The following is a 27,993-nucleotide window of genomic DNA, read 5'->3' as shown; positions in this document are numbered from 1 at the left end:
TGATGGGCTGCACTTCGAGGGGAACTCAGAGGTGAGTGCACAGTAACATTGTGCAGAGGTTGCCAGGGTCACCTGTTGGACTTCAAGCTTCAGGGGCATTTGGGGGGGTGGGGGTGCAAGGGCAGCTCTGCCGTTGAGGCAGCTTGTGAGGTGGGCAAGGGCAGCCCTACCATTGCATGTAGCGCACAGATATTCAGGGTCGGGGTAGGGTGGGCGAAGGAAGTGGCCACACTGTGTTCTGGTCTGTGCAGAGGGAGGAGCAGCAACCTCAGGAAGAAGGGACGGCTGGGGCTCCCGCACACACCGTCTAAGAGCCTCAGTGAACCATCGCTGGCCAGCGCCTAGCGACACCCAGGGTCTATATACCATTCCTGCAGATGACTGAGAACCAGTGTCACCGAAGACTGCGAATGTCCAGGGAACAGGTCACTCACATCTACCACTTACTGCAGGACTTGGTGCCAAGGAGACATGGAGGGCATCCACTGCCAGTGGCCGTGAAAGTGACTGCGGTCCTCAATTTCTATTCCAGTGACTCCTTTCAGGGCTGCACAGGTGACCTCTATGGGATTTCACAAGCCTCCACCCACAAATTCATCCATGAGGTCACGGATGCCATCTTTGCAAGGGCACACAACATTGAGCTTTTCACCCAAGACCAGGAGTTCCAGGATGCAGGAGCAATTGGATTCACCCAGATCTCAGGTTTCCCACAGGTGCAGGGCGAAATCGACTGCACTCATGTGACGGTCAGATCTCCATCACAACACACGGTGAACTATACCAGCTGCAAGGGGTTCCTTTCACTGAATGTGCAGCTGCTGTGCGAGCACCAGAAACACATCCTGCAGGTGTGAGCACAGCTTCCAGGGAGTGTGCAAGACTCTTACTTTCTCAGCCGGTCACAGATCCCTGGAGTCTTCCAGGGTCCACAGAGGCTGCAGGGATGGCTCCTCGGGGACAAGGGCTACCCGCAGAGGACGTGGCTGATCACACCCGTTCGGCGGCCTCAGACTGCAGCAGAGTGACACTATAATGAGGCTTATGCAGCAGTTCACACCTTGGTGGAGCAGACCATCGGGATGCTGAAGATGAGGTTCCAGTGCCTGGACCGGTCTGGCGGAGCCCTGGAAAACAGTCCGCAGAGGATGTCATGCATCATCGTCGTCTGCTGCACCCTTTATAACCTGGCACTGCAATGGGGTGAGAGCTGGCTGAGGAGGAGATGCAGGAGCTGGAGGTCTCCTCCGATGAGGAGGACACTGACAGTGTTGAGGGTGAGGAGGTCCTTGGAGGCGATAATGATGGCGGTGAGGCCGTTGCACTGGCCAGATGAAGCAGGCATGCTTGGGAGGCCCTCTTGGCTGCTAGATTTCTGAAGGATGATGATGACATGTAGTGAGGAGAGCCCATAGTTTCTCACATTGCATTTGTGAATGTTTGACTCCAGTCTGGCTTATGGCAGCTTCAACACATCTGTGAGAACGTTCCTATCATGGAAATGCAGAGGAAGCCCTAATTGTCACTCGATTACAGGAGGATGATGACGATATGCAGTGAGGACACTCCATAAATCTTCACATAGCCTCTGAGAATGTCTGACTCCTGTCTGGCCGAGGGCAGCTCGCTTGCGCTCTGTTATCATAGTCATATCATAGAGACGTAGCTATGAAACTTTAGAAGCATCTGATCCTTTGTCTGTCTTCAGCACCTGAGTCCTTCAGGGGCACAGTGTCACTGGTCACAGATGCTGAAGAGATGGGGGCCTTAAGGGTGATGAGAGCACACAGAGAGAATGACGGAACTCTGTGACACCTGCCCACGACATTCTGGCAGCAATGACCAGCACCGTTGAGGTACAGGCATCAGTGATGCTTCCAGGGAGTGTGAGGCTGGACCATCACTTTGGTCTGAAGGCTGCACAGAGCACAGGGAAGAGGCCCTGGACTGAGACACCTGTCTTTATCTTGTACAGAAAGGTTTCACATCTGAGTGACATGAACACTGCTCATCAGAACAAGGAGCCATAGGCAGGGAGACATTCTTGGGAGTTTATTGACAATAGTGAACAGTATGTACAGGTGATTAACACCCTTTCCCAGGCTGTGCAACTTATTCTTCTTAACTTTCCTAACCCTGCCGCTATACCTTGGTGCTCTCTGGACATCCACAGCGGAGGTGGGGGCAGCCTGCTGACTGTGACACCCTGTCTGTGATGACCTTGGCAGGTGCCCTCTGGAGGGCTGAGACTTGGAGGGCCCCGGCCTGCTTTCAGGGTCCTGCTGTGTGGCAGTGGCATCTCCTTGGCCTGTGGAGCTAGAGCTGCTGAGGTCACAGGAAAAGGGGATTCAGATGGGGTGGTCACTCCTGTAGTCTTCATGGCGGCCACTATCCTGCCAGTGTTGACCTTGGTGAGTTAGCATGCCAGTGCTATCACCTCAGGCTGAAGGCAGACGGACTCCTCCATCATGACTTGCAATCTGAGCAGTGCAGCAGACATCCCTTCCTGATGTTCCCGAGCTTGCCATTTTTTTTAATTAAAATTTTTTTTATTCATTCAGGGGATGTGGGCTTCGCTGGCTGGGCCAGAATTTATTGCCCATCCCTAATTGCCCTTGAGAAGGTGGTGATGCCTTCTTGAACCACTGCAGTTCATGTAGTGTATGTACACCCACAGTGCTGTCAGGAAGTTCCAGGATTTTGACCCAGCGACAGTGAAGAAATGGCTGATATATTTCCAAATCAGGAAGGTGAGTTACTTGGAGGGGAATTTCCAGGTGGTGGTGTTCCCATCTATCTGCTGCTCTTGTCCTTCTAGATGGTAGTGGTCATGGGTTTGGAAGGTGCTGTCGAAGCAGCCTTGGTGAGTTCCTGCAGTGCATCTTGTAGATGGTACACACTGCTGCTACTGTGCACCGGGGGTGGAGGGAGTGAATGTTTTTGGATATGGTGCCATCAAGTGGGCTGCTTTGTCCTGAATGGTTTCGAGCTTCTTGAGTGTTGTGGGAGCTGGACTCATCCAGGCAAGTGGGGAGTATTCCATCACACTCCTGATTTGTGCCTTGTAGATGGTGGACAGGCTTTGGGGAGTCAGGAGGTGACTTACTCTTCACAGGATTCCTAGCCACTGACCTGCTCTTGTAGCCACAGTATTTATATGGCTGGTCCAATTCATTTTCTGATCAATGGTAACCCCTAGGATGTTGATAGTGCGGGATTCAGTGATGGTAATGCCATTGAACATCAAGGGGCAATGGTTGGGTTCTATCTTGTTGGAGATGGTCATTGCCTGACACTTGTTTGGTGCGACAGTTACTTGCCATTTGTCAGCCCAAGCCTGGATATTGTCCAGGTCTTGCTGCATTTGGACATGGACTGCTTCAGTATCTGAGGATTCGTGAATGGTGCTGAATATTGTACAATCATCAGCGAACATCCCCACTTCTCACCTTATGACAGAAGGAAGGTCGTTGATGAAGCAGCTGAGGATGATTGGGCCTAGGACTCTACCCTGAGGAACTCCTGCAGTGATGTCCTGGAGCTGAGATGACTGACCTCCAACAACCAGAACCACAGTTGCAGCTCCAGCAACTGTGACATGACTGAATCCAGAGGCTCGTCCTCTGACTCGGACTCAGCAATGTTCTGGCCTCCAGCAGTCCTCCGAGTGACGGGGACTTGGGAAGTCCCTGCCGCCACCTGCTGTGGATCAGACAGTGTGATGTGTTCACCAGATTGTGGTCCTGAGGCTACTGTAAAGCTAGGTCCCACCGAGGTGAGTCTCTGTGCTGGTGGAGGGTGTGGATGAGCGCTGTGACGGGACTTCAGGGAGGGTGCCTTCAGATTCCTCTTCAGAGGTTTCTTCAGAGCTTGATTGGAGGCTCTGGGTCATGGTTTCTGTCAACAGTTTCCCAAATGTGTCTATGGAAACAAGGAGAGATAATTAGTGCATGGCAGTGGCCTGTGAAACAGGACACATCACTCATAGCATGGTTGTCTGATGTATGCTGCACTGCTGGACCCTCACTTAGTAGAGCACCACCGACCTCACCGTCAGCACAGGACTGGTCCAGATCCACGCCGGCCATCTGGATGGCTCTTTTTTCAAAGTCCATGAGGACCTTGATGTTAGGCATTCCTCCGCCAGTCTGTGATCTCTCCCTCTTGTTGTGCGCCAGCTTGTCCTGTATGAATAGAGATGGAGACAGTGTAGCCAGGACACCTGCCAAGCCAGATGATAAGTATGCCTGGTCTGTGTGGGTGGTGAGTGACCTCATGGACGGGCTGAGGACAATGACAGTGAGTGTGAGAGAGTGAATGGTGATGTCCCTTGCACTGACAGTGAGTGAGGGCCCTGTGGATGTGTGATGGGTTTGTGAGTGTGTGAGTTGAGAGTGATGAGAAGAGTGACTTACCCTGGCAGAACGGAGGAGATCATTCATCCTCTTGTGGCACTGGGTGGCTATCCTCTTTTGAAGGGTATTGGCGCTGACCACGCCTGGTTGGTGATCCTGCTGCCCATCCTGTGGCCAAAGCAGGGGTAGATGACATGCTGGCAAGCCTCCACGGTGTCCATAAGGCGTTCCAGTGACGTGTCACTGAACCTGGGGGCTGCAGTCTTTTTGATTTTCGTGAACATCTTCCCTGCAGCAGACGTGGGGTGGAAGCACTGAGAAGCGTGCTCGTGGCTGGACTTTAAATATGGCGCCCAGCGTGATGAAGCGGTGAGGTGATAGCAGGCGGGTGAATGACAGCCTGACCGCTATGGAAATGCCGTGTTTCCCAGGAATGCAAAAATAATGTGGTGGGATCAGGACGATACGGTGTGAAAACCCACCATCGCGGCTGGTAGGTAAAACATTGTTTTACTTGCCCACTACCCACAGCGCAAATCTGGGACGATTCTGCCCATTGTCTCTGGGATTATCTGAATGCACTATAAAAAGGCAAATTCCTTCTGTGATCTTGTTTCATTCTGGGAAGTATAACTCCTGGCAGCAATTTCTCCCAATCTCATAACTTCGATGGGAGATTACCAGAAAATTCACCCATGGAAATTCCACTGCAATGCGGTGCATGAAATCCAGAAGCTAAGTTAGAAGGAGGGCCACACTGTAGACTGGAGGTAAACGCGGTCATATTCTTAGTGAGCGCATAACTAGTCTCCAAGGATACGGAGAGCAAGCTGAGTCACATACCAATGCAAACATTGATTGTTGGTTCTAGGCTGTTGCAATTGAAAGAAAGAGCAATGATATATGCCAACACCTTTGCAACTCTGAAAGACCTATTCACATTGTATAGTAACATGATGCCAGAATGATTAAACTGTAAAGATATTGTGATAAAGGAAATGCTGAGTGTACTATTCTATCCCTGCTACCCAGGGTACAGATCTGTGCTTCCTCTAACTGCAGAATGAAAACACCTCCTACAAAATGTGTTTCCTCCAGTGTATGCGCAATGTTCTTATTTTGACCACAAGGTGGCGATGCTTCACTAAATTCAGCATTTCACCTACTTAGGAAAGGGATGGGACCAGGACCACGCTACCCAAAAACTCAGGTGCACATTCAGTCATCTTGTGGCAGAGGGTTTACAGTATGCATCTTTGACCTAATTTCCAAAAGGCATGAGATAAAAGTTGGATTCAATAAAACGTATTTCAGTTGAGTGGCAGGATTTGTTCATTTTAAATTTACAGACCAGTGCAAAGTGGTTTGCATTCTTTTTAAGATAACCAGCAGAGGGCACTTTAGGACATATCAATGGACATATTAGCTACCTCAGTGGCTCAGTGGGATCACCCTTGCCTCAGAGCCAGAATACTCTGGGTTCATCATCCCACTCCAGAGGCTTGAGTACAAAATCCAGGCCCACACCTGAATGGGGGAAGTCACAAGTGCCTTCATTCCAACAAAGGCCCTGTCACGTCTCTTCAGGATCCCATAACACAATTGGAAAAAAAGCAGGAGAGTTCTTCTGGTGACCTGGCCAATATTCATCCCTTCTATCACTAACGCTGATTACTTATTTTATTGTCCACTGTAGGACCCTGGCCAATGCAAACTGGCTACCATGTTTCCCTACATTGCAAATTCACAGCTTTTACTTAACTGGCAGTAAATACTTTGGGGTGTCTCAAGGTTTTGAAATATGAAAGACTTGCATTTATATAGTGCCTTTGACAATGTCCCAAAGCACTTACAGTGCTACATAAATGAGAGTTATTTGTTTCTATCCATCTATCCGTCAATTCATCTTCCTTTCTTTCTGCCTATTTTATTCTCTGTTTCTGTCTGCCAGTATCTTTCTATTTCCATTAATGGAGTGGGTCTGATCTGAATAAAAAAGACTGTCAAAGTTGCTATTTTTTGGAACACAACAAATGTGTTTTGAAACATGTTTTTCCCTCCCAGAGCCCTATTCTAATAATTTGTCAGACTGTTTGGCATTTTTATACCTCACACAGTATAGCCTGAATTTTAGAATTGTTACTTACATGGTTGTAGTAATTATATCTTTGATAAATGTAGTACTGTAGCTTTAAGAATAACCCTGTGTTGTAAGATCACATGATCTGTGTAAACCAATGAGCTAGCAGCACAGGAAACCTCTAGGAGAGAGTTGTTTTTTAGTTATAGAGTTTGATGCACACATGTAACTGCTGCTGCTGTCTTGTAAATAAAATTAAATGTGTTCACCAAGAAAAGTTGCCTGGAAAATCAACTCTATAACAAACTGGCAACAAGGGTAAATCAGATCCGGTACTGTCCCTTGCCTAGCGATTGTGAGTATCTAAGATAGTTAAAAAGAAAGGAAGATATATTGATCTGAGATGCTATAGTCTGACAGAATCAATCCCTTTGAACCAGCCACAGGCGACTGTTCTTGCCATATAGAACATCTTGCATTCTACTTTCCAGACACCAAAATCACAGGAAAGGAAAAGAGGAGAGCAATTCTCTTGAGTATTTGTGAGAGCAAGACCTACAGTTTAATCCAAAGCTTGATGGCCCCCTGTGCCCCAGATTTGAAGACTTTCAGTGAATTAGTAAACCTCATTAAGGGATATTTCCAACCCAAGCCCTCAGTCACAATGCAGAGGTTTAGGTTCAATTCACGGCACAGAACCCTGGGAGAAACCATTGCTAGCTGCATGGTAAAATTAAAACAGCTAACGGAATATTGTGATTTCAGTGAAACCCTGAATGACATGCCTAGGGATCATTTGGTATGTGGTGTGCAGGAGGATGCTATTCAGCGAAGATTGCTGGCTGAAGTGAATCTTGATTTTAAGAAAGCGTTAGAAGTAGCGCCCGTGATGAAAAGCACTGTAAGGGATTCAGAAGCGATTCAAGGGCCGCAAAATGTCATCATTCTCCTTGTTGGGCAGGAGCAGTTAGCTGAAAGTGGCACGAAAAGCCGGGACTCAGCTGCGTAGTGGGAAACCGAAAATTTATTGGAAACAGTTTAGCAGCAAAGTTGAAAACTAATTTTTATTGACGTGGAAACAATAATTCTCCTAACAATTGGCAATTTAAAAAGGCGGAGTGTTATTTTTGTCACAGAAGTGGACACATATTGAAACGTTGCAAAGCGAGATTTAAACAGGCTTCCAGGCAACAATCAAAATCCAATCGAGTATATGGGCCAGGGTTTTGCAGCTGGTGAGCAGGAGGGGGCCCGACATGTCGGAACGTAAAATGACATCGGTCGTGCATCCTGACATCATCATACTGTCTTGCAATGTTTCATTCAGAGTCAGCTGCGTGCCCGCCGACAATTGTAAGGCCTATTAGGGCTATTAACGACCTAATTAATTTCAAATTTGATGCTGCCCGTCCAACCTAATGATTGGCGGGCAGGCGAAAAGGCCAAGCGGCCTTTACAAGAGGGATGAGGTTTCCTGAAGCTTTCACAAATTGAGTAAGAACTTGTGAAAAATAAAAACATGTCCCATCTCAGACACATGTTTCATTAAATTTTTATTGCATCTATTTATTTTTTTCAAAAGTGCTTCAATCTCCCTGAGGCATGCATGCAAACGACTGCTGGACCTGACTCTCTGTTCTCCCCCCACCCGCTCAGGTAGTGCTCAGCGCTACCGCTCGCATATTACACTGGGCGGGGCTTATTTAGCCCACCCATGTAAAATGGCTGCACGGAGCGGCGGCGGTCGGATCCACGACTGCTCCCACTGAGCCCACCCGACACGGGAAAAATTCAGGCCATGGTGTAGGAGAGCCAGAAATAACCAATTCTGACATTTATTCATTATTCAACATGAAAGTTGGGAAGACAGAGCCAAATATTGTCATATTACAAATGAATGATAAACCCTTCAAAATGGAAGTAAACATGGGTGATTCTACCACTGTAATAGGAGAGCACTCTTTTGCTTATTTAAATAAAGGTGCTCAACAATTAAATTTGGAACTAACAGCTGCCCAAGTTGAAAACGTACACAGGTGAAGAAACCCAGGTAAAAGGTATCACCAGAGTAACTGTTCATTATAGACACCAATCGGCATATCTACCAGTGATAGTGGTAGGAGGTGAAGGCCCAAGCCTTCGTGATTGTCAAGAGCAGTCACTCACATCTCACCTTGGGAGTTCGGCTCTTTTGTCCATGTTTGAACCAAGGCTGTAATGAGGTCAGGAGCTGAGTGGCCCTGGTGGAACCCAAACTGGGTGTCAGTGAGCAGGTTATTGCTAAGCAGGTGTCACTTGATAGCATTGTTGATGACCCCTTCCATTACTTTGATGATTGAGAGTAGACTGGTGGGATGGTAATTGGCCAGGTTGGATTTGTCCTGCTTTTTGTGTACAAGACATACCTGGGCAATTTTCCACTTTGGGTTGGGTAGATGCCAGTTTTGTAACTATAGTGGAACAGCTTGGCTAGGGGCGCAGCAAGTTCTGGAGCACAAGTCTTCAGTACTATTGCTGGAATATTGTCAGGGCCCATAGCCTTTGCAGTATCCAGTGCCTTCAGCCGTTTCTTGGTATCACGTGGAGTGATTTGAATTGGCTGAAGACTGGCAGCTGTGATGCTGGGGACCTCTGGAGGAGGCCGAGATGGATCATCCACTCGGCACTTCTGGCTAAAGATTGTTTTAAATGTTTCAGCCTTATCTTTTGCATTGATGTGCTGGGCTCCCCCATCACTGAGGATGGGAGTATTTGTGAGGCCTCCTCCTCTAGTGAGTTGGTTAATTGTCCACCATCATTCATGACTGGATGTGGTAGGACTGCAGAGCTTGGATCTAATCTGTTGGTTATGGGATTACAAGTAGTTCTGTGTTATAGCTTCACCAGGTTGACACATCATTTTTAGGTATGCCTGGAGCTGCTCCTGGCATGCCCTCCTGCACTCTTCATTGAGCCAGTGTTGATCCTCTGGCTTGGTGGTAATGGTAGAGTGGGGGATATGCTGGGTCAAGAGGTTACAGATTGTGCTCGAGTACAATTCTCCTGCTGCTGATGGCCCACAGCATCTCAATGATGCCCAGTCTTGAGTTGCTAGATCTGTTCGAAACCTATCCCATTTAGCATGATGGTAATGCCACACAACGCGATGGAGGGTACCCTCAATGTGAAGGTGGGACTTCATCTCCACAACGACTGTGCATTGGTCCCTTCTACCGATGCTGTCATGGACAGATACATCTGCAGCAGGCAGATTGGTGAGGACGATTTTCCCTTTTTTTGGTTCCCTCACCACCTGCCACAGATGCAGTCTAGCAGCTATGCCTTTTAGAACTTGGCCAGCTTGGTCAGTAGTGGTGCTACTGAGCCGCTCTTGGTGATGGACATTGAAGTCCCCCACCCAGAGTACATTCTGCACCCTTGCTACCCTCAGGGCTACTTTCAAGTGATGTCCAACATGGAGGAGCACTGATTCATCAGCTGAGGGAGGAACATGGTAATCAGCAGGAGGTTTCCTTGCCCATGTTTGACCTGATGCCATGAGACTTCATGGAGTCTGGAATCAGTGTTGAGGACTCCCAGGGCAACTCCCTCCAGCCTGCATACCACTGTGCTGCCACCTCTACTGGGCCTGTCCTGTCGGTGGGACATACCCATTGATGGTGGTGGTGATGTCTGGGACATTATCTGTAAGGTATGATTCTGTGAGGGTGACTATCTCAGGTTGTTGCTTGACTAGCCTGTGAGGCAGCTCTCCCAACTTTGGCACTAGCCCCCAGATGTTAGTGAGGAGGACTTTGCAGGGTTGAACGGGCTGAGTTTGCCTTTGTCGTTTCACGCTCCTGGCATGGCAACTGGCCTGCCCGCTGCTGAGTTAATATTAGAGGCAGATAGGAGGAGGCCTTAAGTGGTCATTAAATGCCCACTTAAGGGCCTCAATTGGCAGTGGGGCAGGAATTCCGATCCGGACTAATTTTGCTGGAGGTGGAAAGGCAGCGGGATGCTCGCACACCACCATCCTGCTTAATTAAATTTCCTCCCTCCCTCCAAGCACACCACAAGAGAGGCCATAAAATCCCCCCCTACGGGTAAGAGACCTAAAGCATATGGGCACACCATTATATTTACAGATTGCTTTCTTATGTTTGCTTAATGTAAACCTCTTTCTAGAATTCATAAAACCTAGATGACACTTCAGTGACACTGAGGGGGTGTTACCCTGCCAGAGGTGCCATCCTTTGGATAAGACATCAAACAGAGGTCCCCTCTGCCCTCTTGGGTTGTTGTAAAAGATCCCACAGCAATAACTTGAAGAATGTTCTCCCTGGTGTCCTGGACAATTTTTATAATGCAACCAACATCATGAAAATAGATTATCTGGTTATTATCTCATTGCTGTTGGGAGGAGCCCGCTGTATGGAAATTCTTACATTACAATAGTGATGACTTCAATTAGCTGTAAAACACTTTGAAACAGGCTGAGGTTTTTGAAAGATGCAGGACTGAGGTTTGCATTACCCATGTACTTCATTGTTTGTGGGATCAGCACACAATGAGTTAAACAGCTTTTCAGTTCTACCGACAGGGATGCTTTGTGAAGCAGGCCTAAGGCAAAATTAAGATGCTGGAGCAATGTGTGAAGGTCACTTGTCCATGTCTTGAGGGTCTGAGAAATGCTGTTTTGAATATGGTTTATAGTAATAAAGTGATTGAAGAGCTTAAGTGGACCATATAACCATGGTAACAAAATCATTGAGAGAGATTGAGGACATAAGTATACCTTCTTGGCGGCTTGTATATTTGAAGTTTGCGTTGTGTGTCCTTTATGGTTTAGCATTACTATGCATGAAATGTAGAAATCAAAAGTAGAAAGAGTTTTGAATAAACCACTGTTTGTTTTAGTCATGTTGGTATTGTGAAACACGATACTCGAGTTCTTATAAGTGAATCATGAGCTCAGCAATAAAGGACCACATAATCATACTGGAATTGTGTGGTGTGATTTAACTGAGTATTCACGTTGGATTGTGTAAGATGAGCTTGTTAAAGATTGACTCAGCTGGTAGTCACAGCTGATGTCTATGTACTCTGGTGTTTAAAGTAACAAAACAAAATAGAACAGGAAAGCAGTTGCTATCAAAAGGTGCTACAGAAATGCAAGTTTGATTTCATCACATGGTCATGAGGCCTTGAATGAAATATATGCAAACCCAACATCAGCACACACTACAGCACACACAGATAGCCTGTACCTTCATGTTAACCATTGACTCATCTTATTGCACAAGCATTCATTAAGCCAGTGAGAGACAGAGAATACTTGTATGTATCATGTGCAGGAACAATAAAGGATATGAAAGTACAACAAACATTTTTGAAAAGGATATTTTACTTGGATCAGACGTAAAGCAAACATTTGCAGAAATAATCAGTATTTGGCAAACAGCATCGACTAATCTGAGAAAATAGTTGATACTTTTTATTTCTACCGTCAATACTTCCACCCAGATTGTCTCAATCCAATGACTGAAAATGGTATATAGCAGAACACTTGCCCTTTCCTGAAATTGGAGGAGGCCACCCTAAACACTGTCACAAGGGGGAGTCCAGAGCTGCTGAGATCTGTTCATGCAGGATGAGGTCAGCTAATCTGACAGGGACCAAAACCCTGAAGAATCTGAATTTCTAAACAGGGCCTTCCTACTGGAGTCACTGTGTCATGTTTCTTAGTTTAAACTCCGTTTTTTTTAAATGAAGCTATATATTTCTGCCGACTGGGAATGAAGGAAAAGAAGGCCGACTTTCTAAGCAGTAAGGAGCACAGATAGGTCCATTTAAAAAAAAGTTCTTTACCTTCCATCAACCTGAGGTCTCATGAGCATAAACCCAGCAATTAAACATCAGTGGCCATTTGGTGAAGGCATTAATTCTCATTATTCGAATACAGTTCACCTAATCCCTGAAAATAATACGGGAGTTGTTTTGTAATAATACCCTTTGACTGTTAAAGTGGGCTTCCGCTCTATAGGCCGGAGAGCTTTTAAACCAAATTGTGATTCCAACACAATTTGGAAAGAAATGATCAATGTATAAAGGAGAGGGGGGAATGGATCACACTATGGTTTACAAATTCAGGTGTAACTAAACTACCAAACAGGAGGACAGCGAGTGCACTGTCCGCCGTTGGATAGATGCAGGAATACATGTTGGGAATTTTAAAGGCCAAAATAATTTATTAAATTGAGACTCGTGATTTATCTGGGACCCAGCGCTTCAATTGCAAAGTGCTGATCTAGCACAGCATAATATGGCACTAAGCAAAGGAAGGGTCCCCTACCCCAGCCCCATACTTACCCAAATATAGAACTGGGAGGAGCAGGCAGCTCTTGATCTGACATTAAAAAAAGCCACCCCTCGCTTTCCCCACCACTGACATCCCCCACAGGCTACCAATCTACCATCCAACTGCTCCAGCTAATGACTCCACCCCTCTACCCCTGGGGGTTAGCAATTCACTCCCTACCCAAGCTACCAATCTCCAGCCCCCCCCCCACCCCCACCACAACACCACTAGCCACCAGACCACCCCCACAGGCTACTATTTACCCCCACCCTGAGTTACTGATTCAACATTAGTCATTTTGCATCACTGCCCGAGGTTAAAGTTACCCCAGTGTTCCACACCCACCTGGCAATGGGAACTCCTGAGTGTTTAGGCCTTGAGCTGTGCTGCTGCCGGGTACCTCACCTGCTGGCAGAACTGACCGCTGTGTCAAGTCATGTTTTTCAACTTCTGACTGGGGTTCCTGTTAGGTCATCACAGCCCCCACCCTTTCCACCTTTTGTTTGTTTCTGAGTCACATGTTAAAAACTACATGTTTTTTTATCAAGCCAGACACTGGGTCATTTTCCATTTGAACACCACACATGATGACATTGCAGCATGAACTGCTAGGTCCTTTGTATAAACAACTCAAACATCAATTCATCATATAAAAAATAAACTCTGCACTGCTCTGTTGGTTTCAAGGTATTCTTCAAGTTTCAACTGCACAGACTCACAGAGGGTGTTAATTTCAAGAGAGCAACATCGCTGAAATTCACTTTAAAGATTAGGGAGGACTGTGGGACAGGGTGAGGCCTGATTGGGCACGTTGATATTGCAAGAAGCCTTGGCGTAAAACTGTTGTAGAGGTGAGACAGACGGAGATGGATTCACGTACAGCACCCCTCGATGATGAGGCTGAAAAACAACAACAGATACAATTGCATAGAATTTTCAGCACACAAACAGGCCATTCAGCCCAACTGGGCCATGCTGGCATTTATGCTGCACACAAACCTATTCCCACCCTACATCATCTCATCCTATCAGCATATTGTTTCCATTCCTTTCTCCTTCATGTACTTATCTATCCTCCTCTTAAAAATAAGAACTTAAGAACATAAGAAATAAGAGCAGGAGCAGGTCATTCAGCCCATCGAGCATACTCTGCCATACAATAAGATCATGGCTGATAGGATCGTGGTCTGAACTCCACTTTCCTGTCTGCCCCCCCTCCCCCATTACCCTTCACTCCCTTGTAGATCAAAAATCTGTCTAACTATGCTTTTAATATATTGAATGACCCAGCCTCCACTGCTTTCAGGGGTAGGGAATTCCAAAGATTAACCAACCTCTGAGAGAAGAAATTTCTCCTTATCTCCGTCTTAAATGGGAGACCCCTTCTTTTGAAACTGTGCCCCCTCATATGGGAAACATCTTCTCAGCATCTACCCTGTCAAAGCCCCCTCAGAATCTTATAAGTTTCAATAAGGTCACCTCCTATCTTCTAAGCTCCTTTGGGTATAGATCCAACCTGCTCAAATTTTTCTGATAAGATATCCCCATTCATTCCCAGGAATCAGCCTAGTGAACCTTCTCTGAACTGCTTCCAATGCAACTATATCCCCCTTTAAATATGGAGACCAAAACTGTACACCATATTCAAGATGTGGTCTCACCAACACCCTTCACAGTTGTAGCAAGACTTCTCTACTTTTATATTCCACCCCCTTTGCAGTAAAGACCAACATTCAATTTGCCTTCCTAATTACTTGCTGTACCTACATGCTAATTTTTTGCGATTCCTGTATGAGGATGCCCAGATCCCTCTGTACTGCAGCATTCTGTAGATTCTCGCCATCTAAATAATATTCTGCTTCTCTATTTTTCCCATGAAAGTGGACAACCTCATAATTCTTCCCACATTATGCTCCACCTGTCAAATTTTTGCCCTCTCACCCAACCTATTTAAACCTTGTACAGACTCTTTGTGTCCTCCTCACAACTTGCTTTCCCATCGATTTTTGTATCACAGGCAAATTGACCACAATACTCTCTCTCTTCATCCAAGTTATTATTATAGGTTATGAAAAGTTGAGACCCCAGCGCCAATCCCTGTAGCACTCCACTAATTACAGTTTGCCAACCTGAAAATGATCCATTTACCCAGTCTCTTTGTTTCCTGTTAGTTAGTCTATCTGTGTTAATATATCACTCCCAAGACATTCTTGTCTTGAATAATAACCTTTTATGTGGCACCTTATTGAATGCCTTTTGGAAATCCAATTTTTTTTATTTGCCCATGGGATGTAGGCATCTCTGGGTAGGCCAGCACTTATTGGCCATCCCTAACTGCCCTTGAGACCCCGTTGCAGTCCATGTGGTGTAGGTACGCCTACAGTGCTGTTAGGGAGTTCCAGGATTCTGACCCAACAAAAGTGAAGGAACGGCAATATAGTTCCAAGTCAGGATGGTGTGCTGCTTGGAGTTGAACTTCCAGGTGGTGGTGTTCCCATGTGTCTGCTGCCCTTGTCCTTTTAGATGGTAGTGATCATGGTTTTGGAAGGTGCTGTCTAAGGAGCCTTCATGAGTTCCTGCAGTGTATCTTGTAGATGGTACACACTGCTGCAACTGTGCGTCTGTGGTGGAGGGGGTGAATGGTTGTAGAAGGGGTGCCAATCAACTGGGCTGCTTTGTCCTGGATGGTGTCGAGCTTCTTGAGTGTTTTTGGAGCTGCACTCATCCAGGCAAGCGTAAAGTATTCCATCACACTCCTGACTTGTGCTTTGTAGATGGTGGACAGGCTTTGGGGAGTCAGGAGGTGAGTTACTTGCCACAGGATTTCTAGCCTCTGATCTGCTCTTGTAGCCACAGTATTTATATGGCTAGTCCAGTTCAGTTTCTGGTCAATTGTAACCCCCAGGATGTTGATAGTGGTGGATTCAGTGAATGCCATTGAACATTAAGGGGCAATGATTGGATTCTCTCTTGTTGGAGATGGTCAATGCCTGACACTTGTGTGGTGTGAGTGTTACTTGCCACTTGTCAGTCCAAGCCTGGATATTGTCCAGGTCTTGCTGCATTTGGACATAGACTGCTTCAGTATCTGAGGAGTTGCAAATGTTGCTGAACATTGTGCAGTCATCAGCGAACATCCTCACTTCTGACCTTATGATGGAAGGAAGGTCATTGATGAAACAGCTGAAGATGATTGAGCGGAGGACACTACCCTGAGGAACTCCTACAGTGAAGTCCTGGGGCTGAGATGATTGACCCCCAACAACCACAATCATCTTCCTTTGTGTTAGGTATGACTCCAACTAGCAAAGAGTTTTCTCCCTGATTCCCATTGACTCCAGTTTTGTTAGGGCTCCTTGATGCCACACTCGGTCAAATGCTGCCTTGTTGTCATATGCAGTCACTCTCACCTCACAATACACCACATCTAGTGATTCCCCTTTATCCACCCTGCTTGTTACATCCTCAAAGAACTCTAATCAATTTGTCAAACATGATATCTCTTTCATAAAACCATGTTGACTCTGCCTGATTGTATTATGATTTTCTAAATGTCCTGCTACTACCTCCTTAATAATGGATTCTAGCATTTTCCCAATGGTAGGTGTTAGGTTAACTGGCCTTTGGATCATGCTTTCTGTATCCCTCCTTTCTTCAACATCTATACTATTCATATCAACCACTCCCCTTGGTTGTGAGTTCCACATTCTCACCACTCTTTGGGTAAAGAGATTTCTACTTAGTTCCTTATTAGATTTATCAGTGACTGTATTATATTTATAGCCACTTGTTTTGGACTCTCCATAGGTCGAAACATCTTTCTGTCTACCCCATCAAACCCTTTCATAATTTTAAAGATCTCACTCAGATTAGCCCTCAGCCTTCTCTTGTCTAGAGAAAAGAACACCAGACTGTCCAACCTTTGGTAATGGTTTTTGCTTCTCAGTTTTCATGTCTTCTTTTCTGGCACTTTCCGTGACACTCTATCCTTTTTCAGATTGGGTAAATGTTGATCAGTTGGAGCAAACGTAACTTCCAGTCAGAAGATTCTTTCTGGAGTTAACTATCTCACAGTTGTTTGTCTAAGGGGCTGTTTAAATATTGTTCTAATGTCAAATAAACACTGGGTATAGCTTTCCTGCACAATCCCCATTAGTCTAGTATGCATGATGCTAAGTTGAAAAGTCAAATGGAATGTGAAGCCTAACCTTTGAAATAGAATATTACTCTGTTTTGCCAAGACAGAGTAGTGAAATCCTTCTGCGTCAGGAAATTCAAACCACAGCCAAGTTTGACTGCCAGCTGATCTACATTGTAAAATGGACCCAAAACTGGATTCTGTCAACTGACAGGACCCTTCTGTTTAGTGCAGATGTCAGTTATAGCTGAGTAGAGCACCTTCACCATGAGTCAGAAAGTTGTTGGTTCCACTCCAGAGATATTATCCCAGCTGGCACTCCAGTGCAGTACTGAGGGAGTGCTGCAGTGCCAGAGATGCCAATATAGGACGGGACATTAAACCAGGGTTCCATCTTCCCTCTCGGGTGGAAGTAAAAGAACTTGTGGCACCTTTCAATGAAGGGCAGGATAGCTCTTCCCAGTGTCTAGGTCAATGTTTATCTCTCAAACTATATCACTAAAACACGATTACCTGCGCACAAACTAACCATGCCTGTTATATTACAACACTTCAAAGAAACACTGCATTGGCTGTAAAATACCCATTTTCAGTTGCGAGTGCTAAGTGGATGATCCATCTCCTCCTTCTGACATCCCTACCATCAAAGGAGCCATCTTCAGTCAATTCAATTCACTCCATGTGGTACCAAGGAATGCCTGAGCGCACTGGATACAGCAAAAGCCCCAACAACATTCAAGCAATAGTACTAAAGGCTTGATCTCCAGAAATAGCTAAGCCCCTAGCCAAGCTGTTCCTGTACAGCTACATCAATGGCATTTACCTGACAATGTGGAAAATTGCCCAGGTATGTCCTCTCCACAAAAAAACAGGGAAAATCCAATTCAGCCAATTACCGCCCCAAGCAGTCTACTCTCAATCATCAGCAAATTGATGGAAAGTATCAACAGAAAGAAAGAAGGAAAGGCTTGCATTTGTATAGCACCTTTCATGACCACCGCACATCTCAGTGAATGTCACAGCCAACAGAGTACTTTTGAAGTGTAGTCACAGCTGGAATGTAAGAAACAGGGCAGCAAAGGCTATGGGTCCTGACAATATTCTGGCAACTTTACTGAAGACTTGTGCTCCAGTACTTGCCGCACCCCTAGCCAAGCTGTTTCAGTACAGCTAGAACACTAGCATCTACCCAGCAATGTGGAAAATTGCCCCAGTATGCCCTTTACACAAAAACCAGGACAAATCCAATCCAGCCAATTACCACCCCATCTGTCTAAGCGATCATCAGTAAAAAAAAGAAAAAACATTACATGCAGCAAGCTCCCACAAACAGCAACATGATAATGAGCAGATAATTCACTTTTGTAGGCAGGATTTTCTGCTCCCTTCTGCCATGGGAATTGTATCGGGCGGGACAGAAAATTTGATGGGCCAGCAAAAGGACCGTTAACTTCGGGTGAGAATTTCCAGTCCCATGGTGGGTGGGGCTGGAAAATCCTGCCCTCCAATATTGATTGAAGGAAAAAATAGTGGTCAGGACACCAGTGATAACTCCGCTGCCCTTCTTCAAAATACGGACATGAGATCTTTTATGTCCACCCGAGAGGGCAGACAATACCTCAGTTTAACATCTTATCCAAATAACAGCACCTTTGACAGTGCAACATTCCCTCAATACTGGAGCATCAGTCTTGATTTTGGTACTCAAATCCTGAATATCTAAGTGTAACTTGAATCCAGAACCTTCTGACTCAGACACGATAATGCTACCAGCAAAGCCACAGCTGACATGCATTTACTCACCAATAACCTGCTCACCAATACTCTGTTTGGATTTCGCCAGGGCCACTGAGCTCCTGACCTCATTTCAGCTTTGGTCCAAATATGAACAAAAGAGCTAAACGCTCGAGGTGAGGTGAGAGGGACTGCCTTTGACATCAAGGTCGCATTTGACCGAGTGTGGCATCAAGGAGCCCGAGCAAACCTGAAGTCAATGGGAATCAGAGAAAACTCTCCGCTGGCTGGAGTCATATCTGGCACACAGGAAGATGGTTGTGGTTGTTGGAGGTCAATCATCCAGGAGTTCCTCAGGGTAGTGTCCTAGGCCCAACCATCTTCAGCTGCTTCATCAATGACCTTCCTTTCATCATAAGGCCAGAAATGGGGACCTTCATGGTTTCAGTTCCATTCATGACTTCTCAGATACTGAAACAACATGTGTCCCTGTGCAGCAAGACCTGGACAACATTCAGGTTTAAGCTGATAAGTAGCAAGTGATATTCATATATCACACAAGTGCCAAGCAATGACCATCGCCAACAAGAAAGAATCTAACTATTTCTCCTTGACATTCAATGGCATTACTATTGCTGAATCCTCCACTATCAACATCCTGGGAGTTACCATTGAGCAAAAACTGAACTGGACCAGCTACATAAATACCGTGGCTACAAGGGCAGGTCAGAGACTGGGTGTTCTGCAGTGAGTAACTACCTCCTGACTCCCCAAAGCCTTTCATGAGGCAAAAGTCAGGCATGCGATGGAATACTCCCCACATGCCTGAATGTGTGTAGTTCCAATAACACTAAAGAAGTTCAGGACAAAGCAGCCCATTTGACTAGCATCCTATCCACCACCTTAAACATTCACTCATTCCACCACTGATGCACAGTGGCAGCCATGTGTACCATATACTAGATGCACTGCAGCTAGTTGCCAAGGCCCCTTCAACAGCACTATCAAACCCATGAACAGTGCAAAAGAATAAGAGCAGCAGACACATAGTAACACCACCACATTCACATTCCCCTCCAAGTCACACTCCACCTGACTTAGAAATATATATCACCATTCCTTCACTGTCACTGGGCCAAAATCCTGGAACTCCCTCCCTAGCAGCACTGCGAGAACATGTACACCACATGGACTGCATTGGGCTCAAGAGGGAGGCATTGGCATAGTGGTTTTGTTGCTGGACTGATAATCCAGTGTAATACTCTGGGGTCGCAGGTACAAATCCTGCCATGGCAGATGGTGGAATTTGAATTCAATAAAAAATCTGGAATTAAAAGTCTAATGATGACCATGAGACGATTTTCATAAAAACCCATCTGGTTCACTAATGTCCTTTAGGGAAGGAAATCTGCCATCCTTTCCTGGTCTGGCCTACATGTGGTCCAGACCACAGCAATGTGTCTGACTCTTAAATGCCCCCTGAAATAGCCTAGCATGCCACTCAGTTCAAAGGCAATTAGGGATGGGCAATAAATGCTAACAATGCCCACATCCCATGAATGAATAAAAAACAAGGAGGCAGCTCAGCATCATCTTCTCAAGGGCAAATAGGCAAGGGCAATAAATACTGACATAGCCAACAAGATCCACATCCTGTGAATTAATTAAATTGCTTTGAGACATGCCGAGGTGCTATTGAAATGCAAGTTCTTTTTTCTCAAATAATAGAATTCCTGTTAATTGAACAAGATGCTTAGCACAAAAGGATATTTTCTTGCTTTTAAAAAACCCAAAATATTCACTTAAGAAATCATGACATTTCCTGAACATTGTCCAGTGATATTAAATTAAACATATCACCTTCACTGCGGTAAGAAATATATCACCGATTGGGATAACCGGAACTACTTGTTTCCACCTGATTGGGTGCTTTGCAGTGCCAGGAACATTTCACTGTTGCAGGCAGCATGAGTTCGGATTGACAGATGTGATGGTTGATTTTCAATTCACTGCCTGGGTGTAAAACTGATGCTGCACATCAACAACCCATTACAGAAACCCCTGGATTTCCTGTACCAATGATTTGAACAGAATCAAAAAAACAAGACAGGTTTTACGATGAGCAGGCGATCGCAATGCCAGTTTTATGTCTGGGTGCTGATGATTGGGAATGAATGACAGCTTCTGTCACTCCATGCCATTGTGAAGCTAAGAGATTCAAGCTGACTCCATGGCTCACTCTCAAATGTGTGCCAAAAAACCTTGCCGAATTTAATGCTTAATCCTTGCTGGGCTGCTTCCAAGATGGTGGTGCAAGTAGGAGAGCAAAAGGGGACTGCTGGGACTAAAGTGCCCTATTTGTTTATCATGGTCTCTGACAAAAACAAATACAAGTATAGAAAGTTTGCAAACACTATAGAAAAGGTTATAATTCGTTTTGTAACTGATTCACGATTTGTGAAGTTCTTAACATTCACAGAATAAACTGGTTGCTATTTTTGTACTTTCACCCTCAGAGAACAGTGTGAAGTGTTAATGTCTTGTCAATTATATGGTTAAGGTTTGTTAATGTCAATTACATTGTTAAGGTTAAGAGAAACAGGTGATGGGCATTAAGTATCTTTGAGCACATATAAATAGGGGATAGTTAGGACACTGGGTTATGTGGGGGGAGCGCTGTGGGAGTGAACAAAGTCAATAAACTTTCTTGATAAAGAAAAGCTGTGTGTCTTGGTTTTGGCTTCACTAATCAACTTCAATCTTATTAACCTGAACTAGTGGAAGGATGTGCAGGCTGATTGACAGTATCATGGGCTGCGACATGAGCACTCCTTCCTTGGTCGGACCAAAAGAATAAAATGGTAATTACACCATTTCCTAGTGGATCTCCTAATCATACTAGAATTTCACTTGATAGAATGTTGAATATTAATGCACACAGCAGTGTACTGATATTTTTTGGGCTGGCAGGAGAGCAAAAGCTAATAGAGAGAGTTTTGTCTGTGTGTAGGGATTTTAACAGAGTGCATGAAACAGGTGGAATATCAATTTTCTTTGCTGTGATAAAACCAATCTTCAGCGAGTGATTTTCAATGTCTGGTCTTGTTGCGTAATCAGCACAAGCATATTATGATGGAGTGTCAGTCTCAACCCAAAATAAATATTGGAATTATTATCCAGCTAACAAATTTTCTTGATACCTGCAGCTATACAGGAGAAAATATAGGAAGAGAAAAGAAGGGAAAGCTCAGGAAAACAATGAAAGCTCAGGAAAATCTTGATCAATGAGCCAAAACTGCCTGGAAAAATAATGGAATCTCAACATCACACAACATCATTAAAGTGTAAATGGGCCAACAATTTCAGGGAATGAAGAGATAAGCCATGAGTCGTGAATTTCTGGAAATTGACGGCTGATTTCTGTCATTTAACTGCTTGCTTTGTTTAAACAGTGTATCACCCTCAGCATCTCTGTTATTCTAAGGAACTTTCTGAGTTTTCACATTAAATGCTAATTAAACTCACTGCAAAGGGTTAAGTCTGGTCATTAAGAATCTGAGTACCAACACAATTGGCATTGCGAATGCCAATCAATCTGTCTAGCCCAGAAAGGGAATCATTTAAGCTGTAGACTCTCATTCCTGCAATATAATAAATTCTTCCTGAAGATTTTTAAAAATTACTATTTTTGTTACTTTTCCTTTCTGTCTCTTTTTCTCTCTTTCTGAATCCAATCTCTTTTCCTCTCTTTATTTCTCTTTCTATTTCTGATTTGACTCTAATTCATTCTCCTTTTCCATTTTCCCCTGTTTCTTTCTCAATCCTTTAATCTTACTGATTAAAGTGACAGGCTATTGGTTGCATCATTTGCTAAGGTGCCTCAATGTCCTTGCCTATTAACAGCTTGCACTTCAAACAAGTTATGCCTCAGATTTTATTTGAGCTGAAGAGTGCAGGAGAAAGTCTAACTAATTGGCATGCTCATGTAATGCCCCACTCCAGCAGGACTTGGCCCATTATCTGAGAGCACTGCAACACTGAGATAGCTCTGATCAACCTGTGCTGGCTTCCACCAGCCAAGGGCTAAATGTCTGAGCTGAGGATGAGAATTTTACTTTTGCTTCCAAATTAAATCCCAAAGTGGAGTTCAGTTGTAAGCTATTCCACGGTTTAGATGGAGTCTGAATGGAACAAATGCTGCATAAGTGTGCGTAAAATATTTCTTTCTCTCCCATATAATTTACACGAATGTTAAATATTTTAAAGCCTGACCTGGATTTATGATCAAAGTTCACCAAGATGCAATTGGGGGAGGACGAGGCATCGGGGGCTGGAATGACAAGTTTTGCATGGATTGTAAATGTTGTAATGTGGTGGACTTTTGATGAACTGAGGACGGCAATTTCTCTGGGACAAAGACTTTCTGTTGCCCTGAGCTATTCTGTAAATAATAAGAAAACACTCATAAAAACTCTGGCACAAACTCAATTGAACACGTTAAAAGTGCTTGAGAAGTTCACAAACAGCAATGAAGGCATTTCCAGACAATTATGGAATGATAGAGGTCAGGAGGAGGCCATTCAGCCTGTCCCATGTTTGCTGTAAACAAAGCAGGAAAGAATGTTTGGATTTGGTTAAAAAAAATTGGTGGTGGAAACTCTGGAATGAAGATGAAAACAGAAGAGTTCCTTATCAGTCTTTACTCAGGAATTAAATGAAGCAACATTTATTTAGAAAGGTCACCTCATTCTCCCTGGCTTATAGGAATCACATTCCACGGAGTTTGGTCCACATTGTCTCCCTAACTCCAGTATTGCATCTCTTGTGTGTGGCACCCTTGCTCGGAAGGCAGGGTAGCAGGTGAGCCCTCAGGTTTACAGGAATGGCAGAGGAGAAGCTAGACAGTTACAGCGGATTTTGCAGTTGGGCACTTAAAATAGATTAGGTCTGAACACCCTGGACCTGTGGGCTGGACTTTGCGCTGATGGTGGGCTCCCCACACCCCAGCGTAAATTTTAGGGGCAAGCTCACTTCTGCTTAGCCAGCTCAACCCCCTTTAATTTTTCAGGCGACGGCCCTTTAATTAATGAGGTGAAGCTTATGTCCATCTCCAGGAGGATGTTCCGCCTCATAGGCCTACCATCCAAACTGAGGCTGGCAGCTCTGCACACCAGCAGTGCCAAGCAGGAGTGGCGGCCGCTGCTGGTACTGCAGGTAGGGCAGGATGTGGTGTTCAGCAATGGGCCCGGGCTTTCAGCCGAGTCTGAGATCTCACTGGGGCTAGGCTGACAGGTCTTGGTGAGGGAGGACCGTGCTGGACCGTGTGGATGGAGGGAAGGTGGGAGATGTGGAGGGGCAAAACTGTGGGAGAGGGAACCTCTGATTGACACAAGTGACCTGCAAGGCACCCCTCCCCCTTTCACTTACCGCAGTCAGCATGGCTAAACCTGGCGAGCTACATTTTGGGTCCAGGCCTCTTCTGCCGTCCATTATATCAGAGCAGAGATGGGATGAGGCCCTGAATTAGGCATGAATTGCCCACTTAAGGATCTCAATTGGGCCACAGCCAGTTGACCCACATGACGCCTCCCCCACCACACATAAAATCGTGATGGGGGCGGGGGTGGATAGATCGATGCAGGTACTCCACTGATGGCACAACACCCTAATTTGCAGGTCCACCTGCTCTGTGGGTGGCCTGTAAAATTCAGCCCCATGAGTCTTAAAAGACTGAAATTAATGAATGTTTAACTTGCAAGTTGGTTAAAATAGGAAAAGAATTCTAAAGACCGGGAAACAGTGAATATAACTACACTATTTAAAAAGAAAGTCGCTTCAGTCACTTTCAATGGTCTAGTGTATAACACTTACCGCTCACTATATTCTTTTATCTCCTTGTGTCTCTTCAACAACTTTTGAGCTGAATACCAAGTTATGATGTCATGTGTTGTGGGTAAAATATAATAGAAAAATAACAGGTTTGTTTTGAAAAAAATATAAAAGGTGGGGGAACAGGGTGTTTTAAATCCCTATGATGATGTGTTTTTAATTCTTCCATGGGAGTGTACATCACTGACAAGGCCAGCATTTGTTGCCCATCTCTAATTGCCCTTGAACTGAGTGGCTTGCTGGGCCATTTCAGAGTCAACCACATTGCTATGGGTCTGGAGTCACATGTAGGCCAGACCAGGTAAGGACAGCAGATTTTCTTCACATTGGTGAACCAGATGGATTTTTACAATCACAGATAGTTTCACAGTCACCACTACTGAGACTAGTTTTATAATGCCAGATTTTATTCCTTGAATTTAAATGCCATCAGCTGCCATGGTGGGATTGGATCCTGTGTCCCCAGGACATTAACCAGTATCGCTGGATTATTAGTCCAGTGACATTACCACTACACTAGCATCTCTCCAAAGATCACACAACTTTATTAACTATGTACTTCAAGGAGACATAGCAGCAAAGCCCCAAGCTCTTAATGGTTTTCCTCCAATGACACAACTGAAATTAGGAATTTACCACTTCAGGAATAGAATGTGTGATGGAGTGCACCATTTCACAAAGAGGAAGAGGAAATTAGTTCCAGGCTGTTTGTGTGTAGCCGAAGGAGCTGATTACAGATTCTAATTGGCAGGGGAGGTACAGGGTAGTTTCAACTGAAGAAACTGGTGCAGGAGAAGGTACTTGGATAGACTTCCAGAGCTGTGACTATATATACTTCAGAGAAGGACATAGACTCGAGGGTGATTTGATTGTGTCCTATAAAATAACAAAAGGGGCTAGAGTGTGTGAATACTGACAAGTTATTTCAAATAGGTAGGTTGGGGAGGATGGGGGTATAGGTTAGGTTTGGTTCATTCTTTCTTTCCCATTAAAGAGTAGAACTATGAAACAAGTCAGCTTGTGAGATGAGTACTGATTCAGAGTATGTCTTTGAGACATTAAGTCAAGCAAGAGGTAGGCGCCGGGTAGAATAAATTCAGGCAAATGTGGCCTCCTGGTCTTGTTTCAAGTGCCTAATGGAATTGAAAAAGAAGTATATTATATTTAAGAATCCTATATTAGCCTTTGGTTTTTGACCTGGCTTTTCACCAAGGGGTCTCTTGCCTTGAAGCATAAGAAATTTTTTCTTTTTTAAAAGGTTCAGGCTGATGGTAGAAAAGGACAATGGACAACCTAGAGTAAGATAATTAACTGGGGGAGGGCCGACTTCAATGGGACAAGAACGGAGCTGGGCCAGCTAGCCTGTAGCTGAACAATAGGCTATCTTCAAGGAAGAAATGGTTCGGGTACAGTCAAGGTATATTCCACCGAAAGGGAAAGGTAGGGCAAACAAATCCAGAGCGCCCTGGATGATAAAGAAGATGGAAATTAAGATACAGAAGAAAAAGTGCGCTAATGACAGGTGCCAGGTTGAAAATATAATTGAGAATCCAGCTGAATACAGAAGGTTCAGAGGGGAAGTGAAGAAGCAAATGAGAGAAGTGAAGAGGGGTTATGAGAAAAGACTGGCAGCCAACACAAAGGGTAATCCCAAAGTCTTCTATAGGCTTATAAATAGTAAGAGGGTGGTAAAAGGAGGAGTAGGGCCGACTAGGGACCAAAAAGGGGATTTACACCTGGAGGCAGGGGGCATGGCTGAGGTGTTAAATAAATACTTTGCATCTGTCTTTACCAAGGAAACAGATGCTACAGAGATAACGGTGACTGAGGAGGAAACTCTGTCACTAGAAGAGTTCAAAATTGATAAGGAGGTGGTATTGGATAAATTATTTGTAATTAAAGTAGACAAGAGACTGAGACCAGTTGAGATGCATCCAAAAATACTGAAGGAAGTGAGAGTAGAAATTGTAGGGTCACTGACCATAATCTTTCAGTCTTCTCTAGACTCGGGAGGTGTCGACTGGAGAATTGCAAACATTACGCCCTTGTTCAAAAAAGGTTATAAGGATAAGCCCAGCAATCACAAACCAGTCAGTTTAACTTCGGTGGTGGGGAAGCTTCTAGCAACAATTATTCGGGATAGAATTAGTAGTCACATGGAAAAATGTGGGTTAATTAGGAAGAGCCAGCATGGATTTCTAAAGGAAAAATTGTGTTTAACTTACTTGCTGGAGTTTTTGAAGAGGTAACAGAGAGGGCTGATGAGGGTAATGCTGTTGATTTGGTGTATATGGACTTCCAAAAGGCATTCGATACAGTGCCACACAACAGACTTGTGAGAAAAGTTATAGCTCATAGAATAAAAGGGACAATAGCAACATGGATACAAAATTGGCTGAGTAATAGGAAACAGCGAGTAATGGTGAGTGGATATCTTTTGGGCTGTTGAAAGGTTTGTAGCGAAGTTCCCCAGGGGTTGGTAATGGGACCCTTGCTTTTCCTTTTAGTTATTAATGGTCTAGATCTTGGTGTGCAGGGGACAATTTAAAAGTTTGTGGATGATTCAAAACTTGGAAGCATGGTAAATTGCAAGAAAGACAATGTAGAACTTCAAAAGGACATAGACAAGTTGGTGGAGTGAACAGATAGGTGGCAGATGAAGTTCAATGTGGAGAAGTGTGAGATGATTCATTTTGGTAGGAAGAACATGGAGAGACAATATAAAATAAGGGGTACAACTCTAAAGGGTTGAAAGAGTAGAAGGACCTGGGTGTACATGTGCATAAGTCATTAAAGGTGGCAGGACAGGTAGAGGGAGCAGTTAATAAAGCGTACAGTATCCTAGGCTTTATTAATAGGGGCACAGAGTATAAAAGCAGGGAGGTTATGCTGAACTTGTATAGGACACTGGTTAGACCTCAGCTGGAGTATTGTGTACAGTTCTGGGTGCCACACTTCAGGAAGGATGTGAGCGCATTGGAGAAAGTGCAGAAGAGGTTTACAAAAATGGTTCCAGGGATGAGAAACTTCAGTTACAAAGATAGATTGGAGAGATTGGAACTGTTCTCCTTGAAGAGGAGAAGGCTAGGAGGAGATTTGAAAGAGGTGTTCAAAATCATGAGGGGGCTGGACAGATAGGGAGAAACTGTTCCCGCTAATAATAGGATCGAGAGCGAAAGGGCACAGAATTAAAGTGATTTGCAAGAGAAGCAAATGCAATGTGAGAAAAAACATTTTCACACAGCGAGTGGTTCGGGTCTAGAATTCACTGCCTGGAAGTGTGGTGGAGGCAGGTTCAATCAAGAGGGCATTATATGAATATTTAAATAGAAACAATGTGCAGGGTTATGGGGAAAAAGCAGGAGAATGGCACTGAGTCATAATGCTCATTCAGAGAGCTGGTGCAGACATAAGGGGCTGAATGGCCTCCTTCTGCGCTATAACAATTAGAAACATA

At 44.7% G+C, this 27,993-nt stretch overlaps 1 protein-coding gene and 1 long non-coding RNA gene across 6 annotated transcripts in view; one reads left to right on the top strand and one right to left on the bottom strand.

The window, feature by feature from the left end:
* The window catches only part of LOC121285561, a 53,591-nt gene extending 31,466 nt beyond the window's left edge, over nucleotides 1–22,125 (top strand). For both annotated transcript variants that reach the window (XR_005944714.1, XR_005944715.1), the window contains exon 4: nucleotides 21,854–22,125. This is a non-coding gene — a long non-coding RNA (uncharacterized LOC121285561). The remainder of the gene's footprint in view (nucleotides 1–21,853) is intronic.
* The window catches only part of LOC121285558 (lamin tail domain-containing protein 1-like), a 34,256-nt gene continuing 19,312 nt past the window's right edge, over nucleotides 13,050–27,993 (bottom strand). For 2 of the 4 annotated variants that reach the window (XM_041202092.1, XM_041202095.1), the window contains 2 exons: nucleotides 22,920–23,088; nucleotides 13,548–13,675 (listed from right to left, as the gene is read on the bottom strand). In XM_041202092.1, the coding sequence (XP_041058026.1) occupies nucleotides 22,939–23,088 (150 nt within the window). In that variant the 3' untranslated portion in view covers nucleotides 13,548–13,675; nucleotides 22,920–22,938. Of the gene's footprint in view, nucleotides 13,676–22,919; nucleotides 23,089–27,993 lie in introns of all 4 variants that reach the window. The other 2 variants (XM_041202093.1, XM_041202094.1) reach the window with 1 other exon arrangement.

The sequence above is a fragment of the Carcharodon carcharias genome, chromosome 13 (assembly GCF_017639515.1).
Source record: "Carcharodon carcharias isolate sCarCar2 chromosome 13, sCarCar2.pri, whole genome shotgun sequence".
Classification (NCBI taxonomy): Eukaryota; Metazoa; Chordata; class Chondrichthyes; order Lamniformes; family Lamnidae; genus Carcharodon; species Carcharodon carcharias.
Note: the sequence above shows the minus strand (reverse complement) of the source record. Positions and strands in the feature narration are given on the sequence as shown.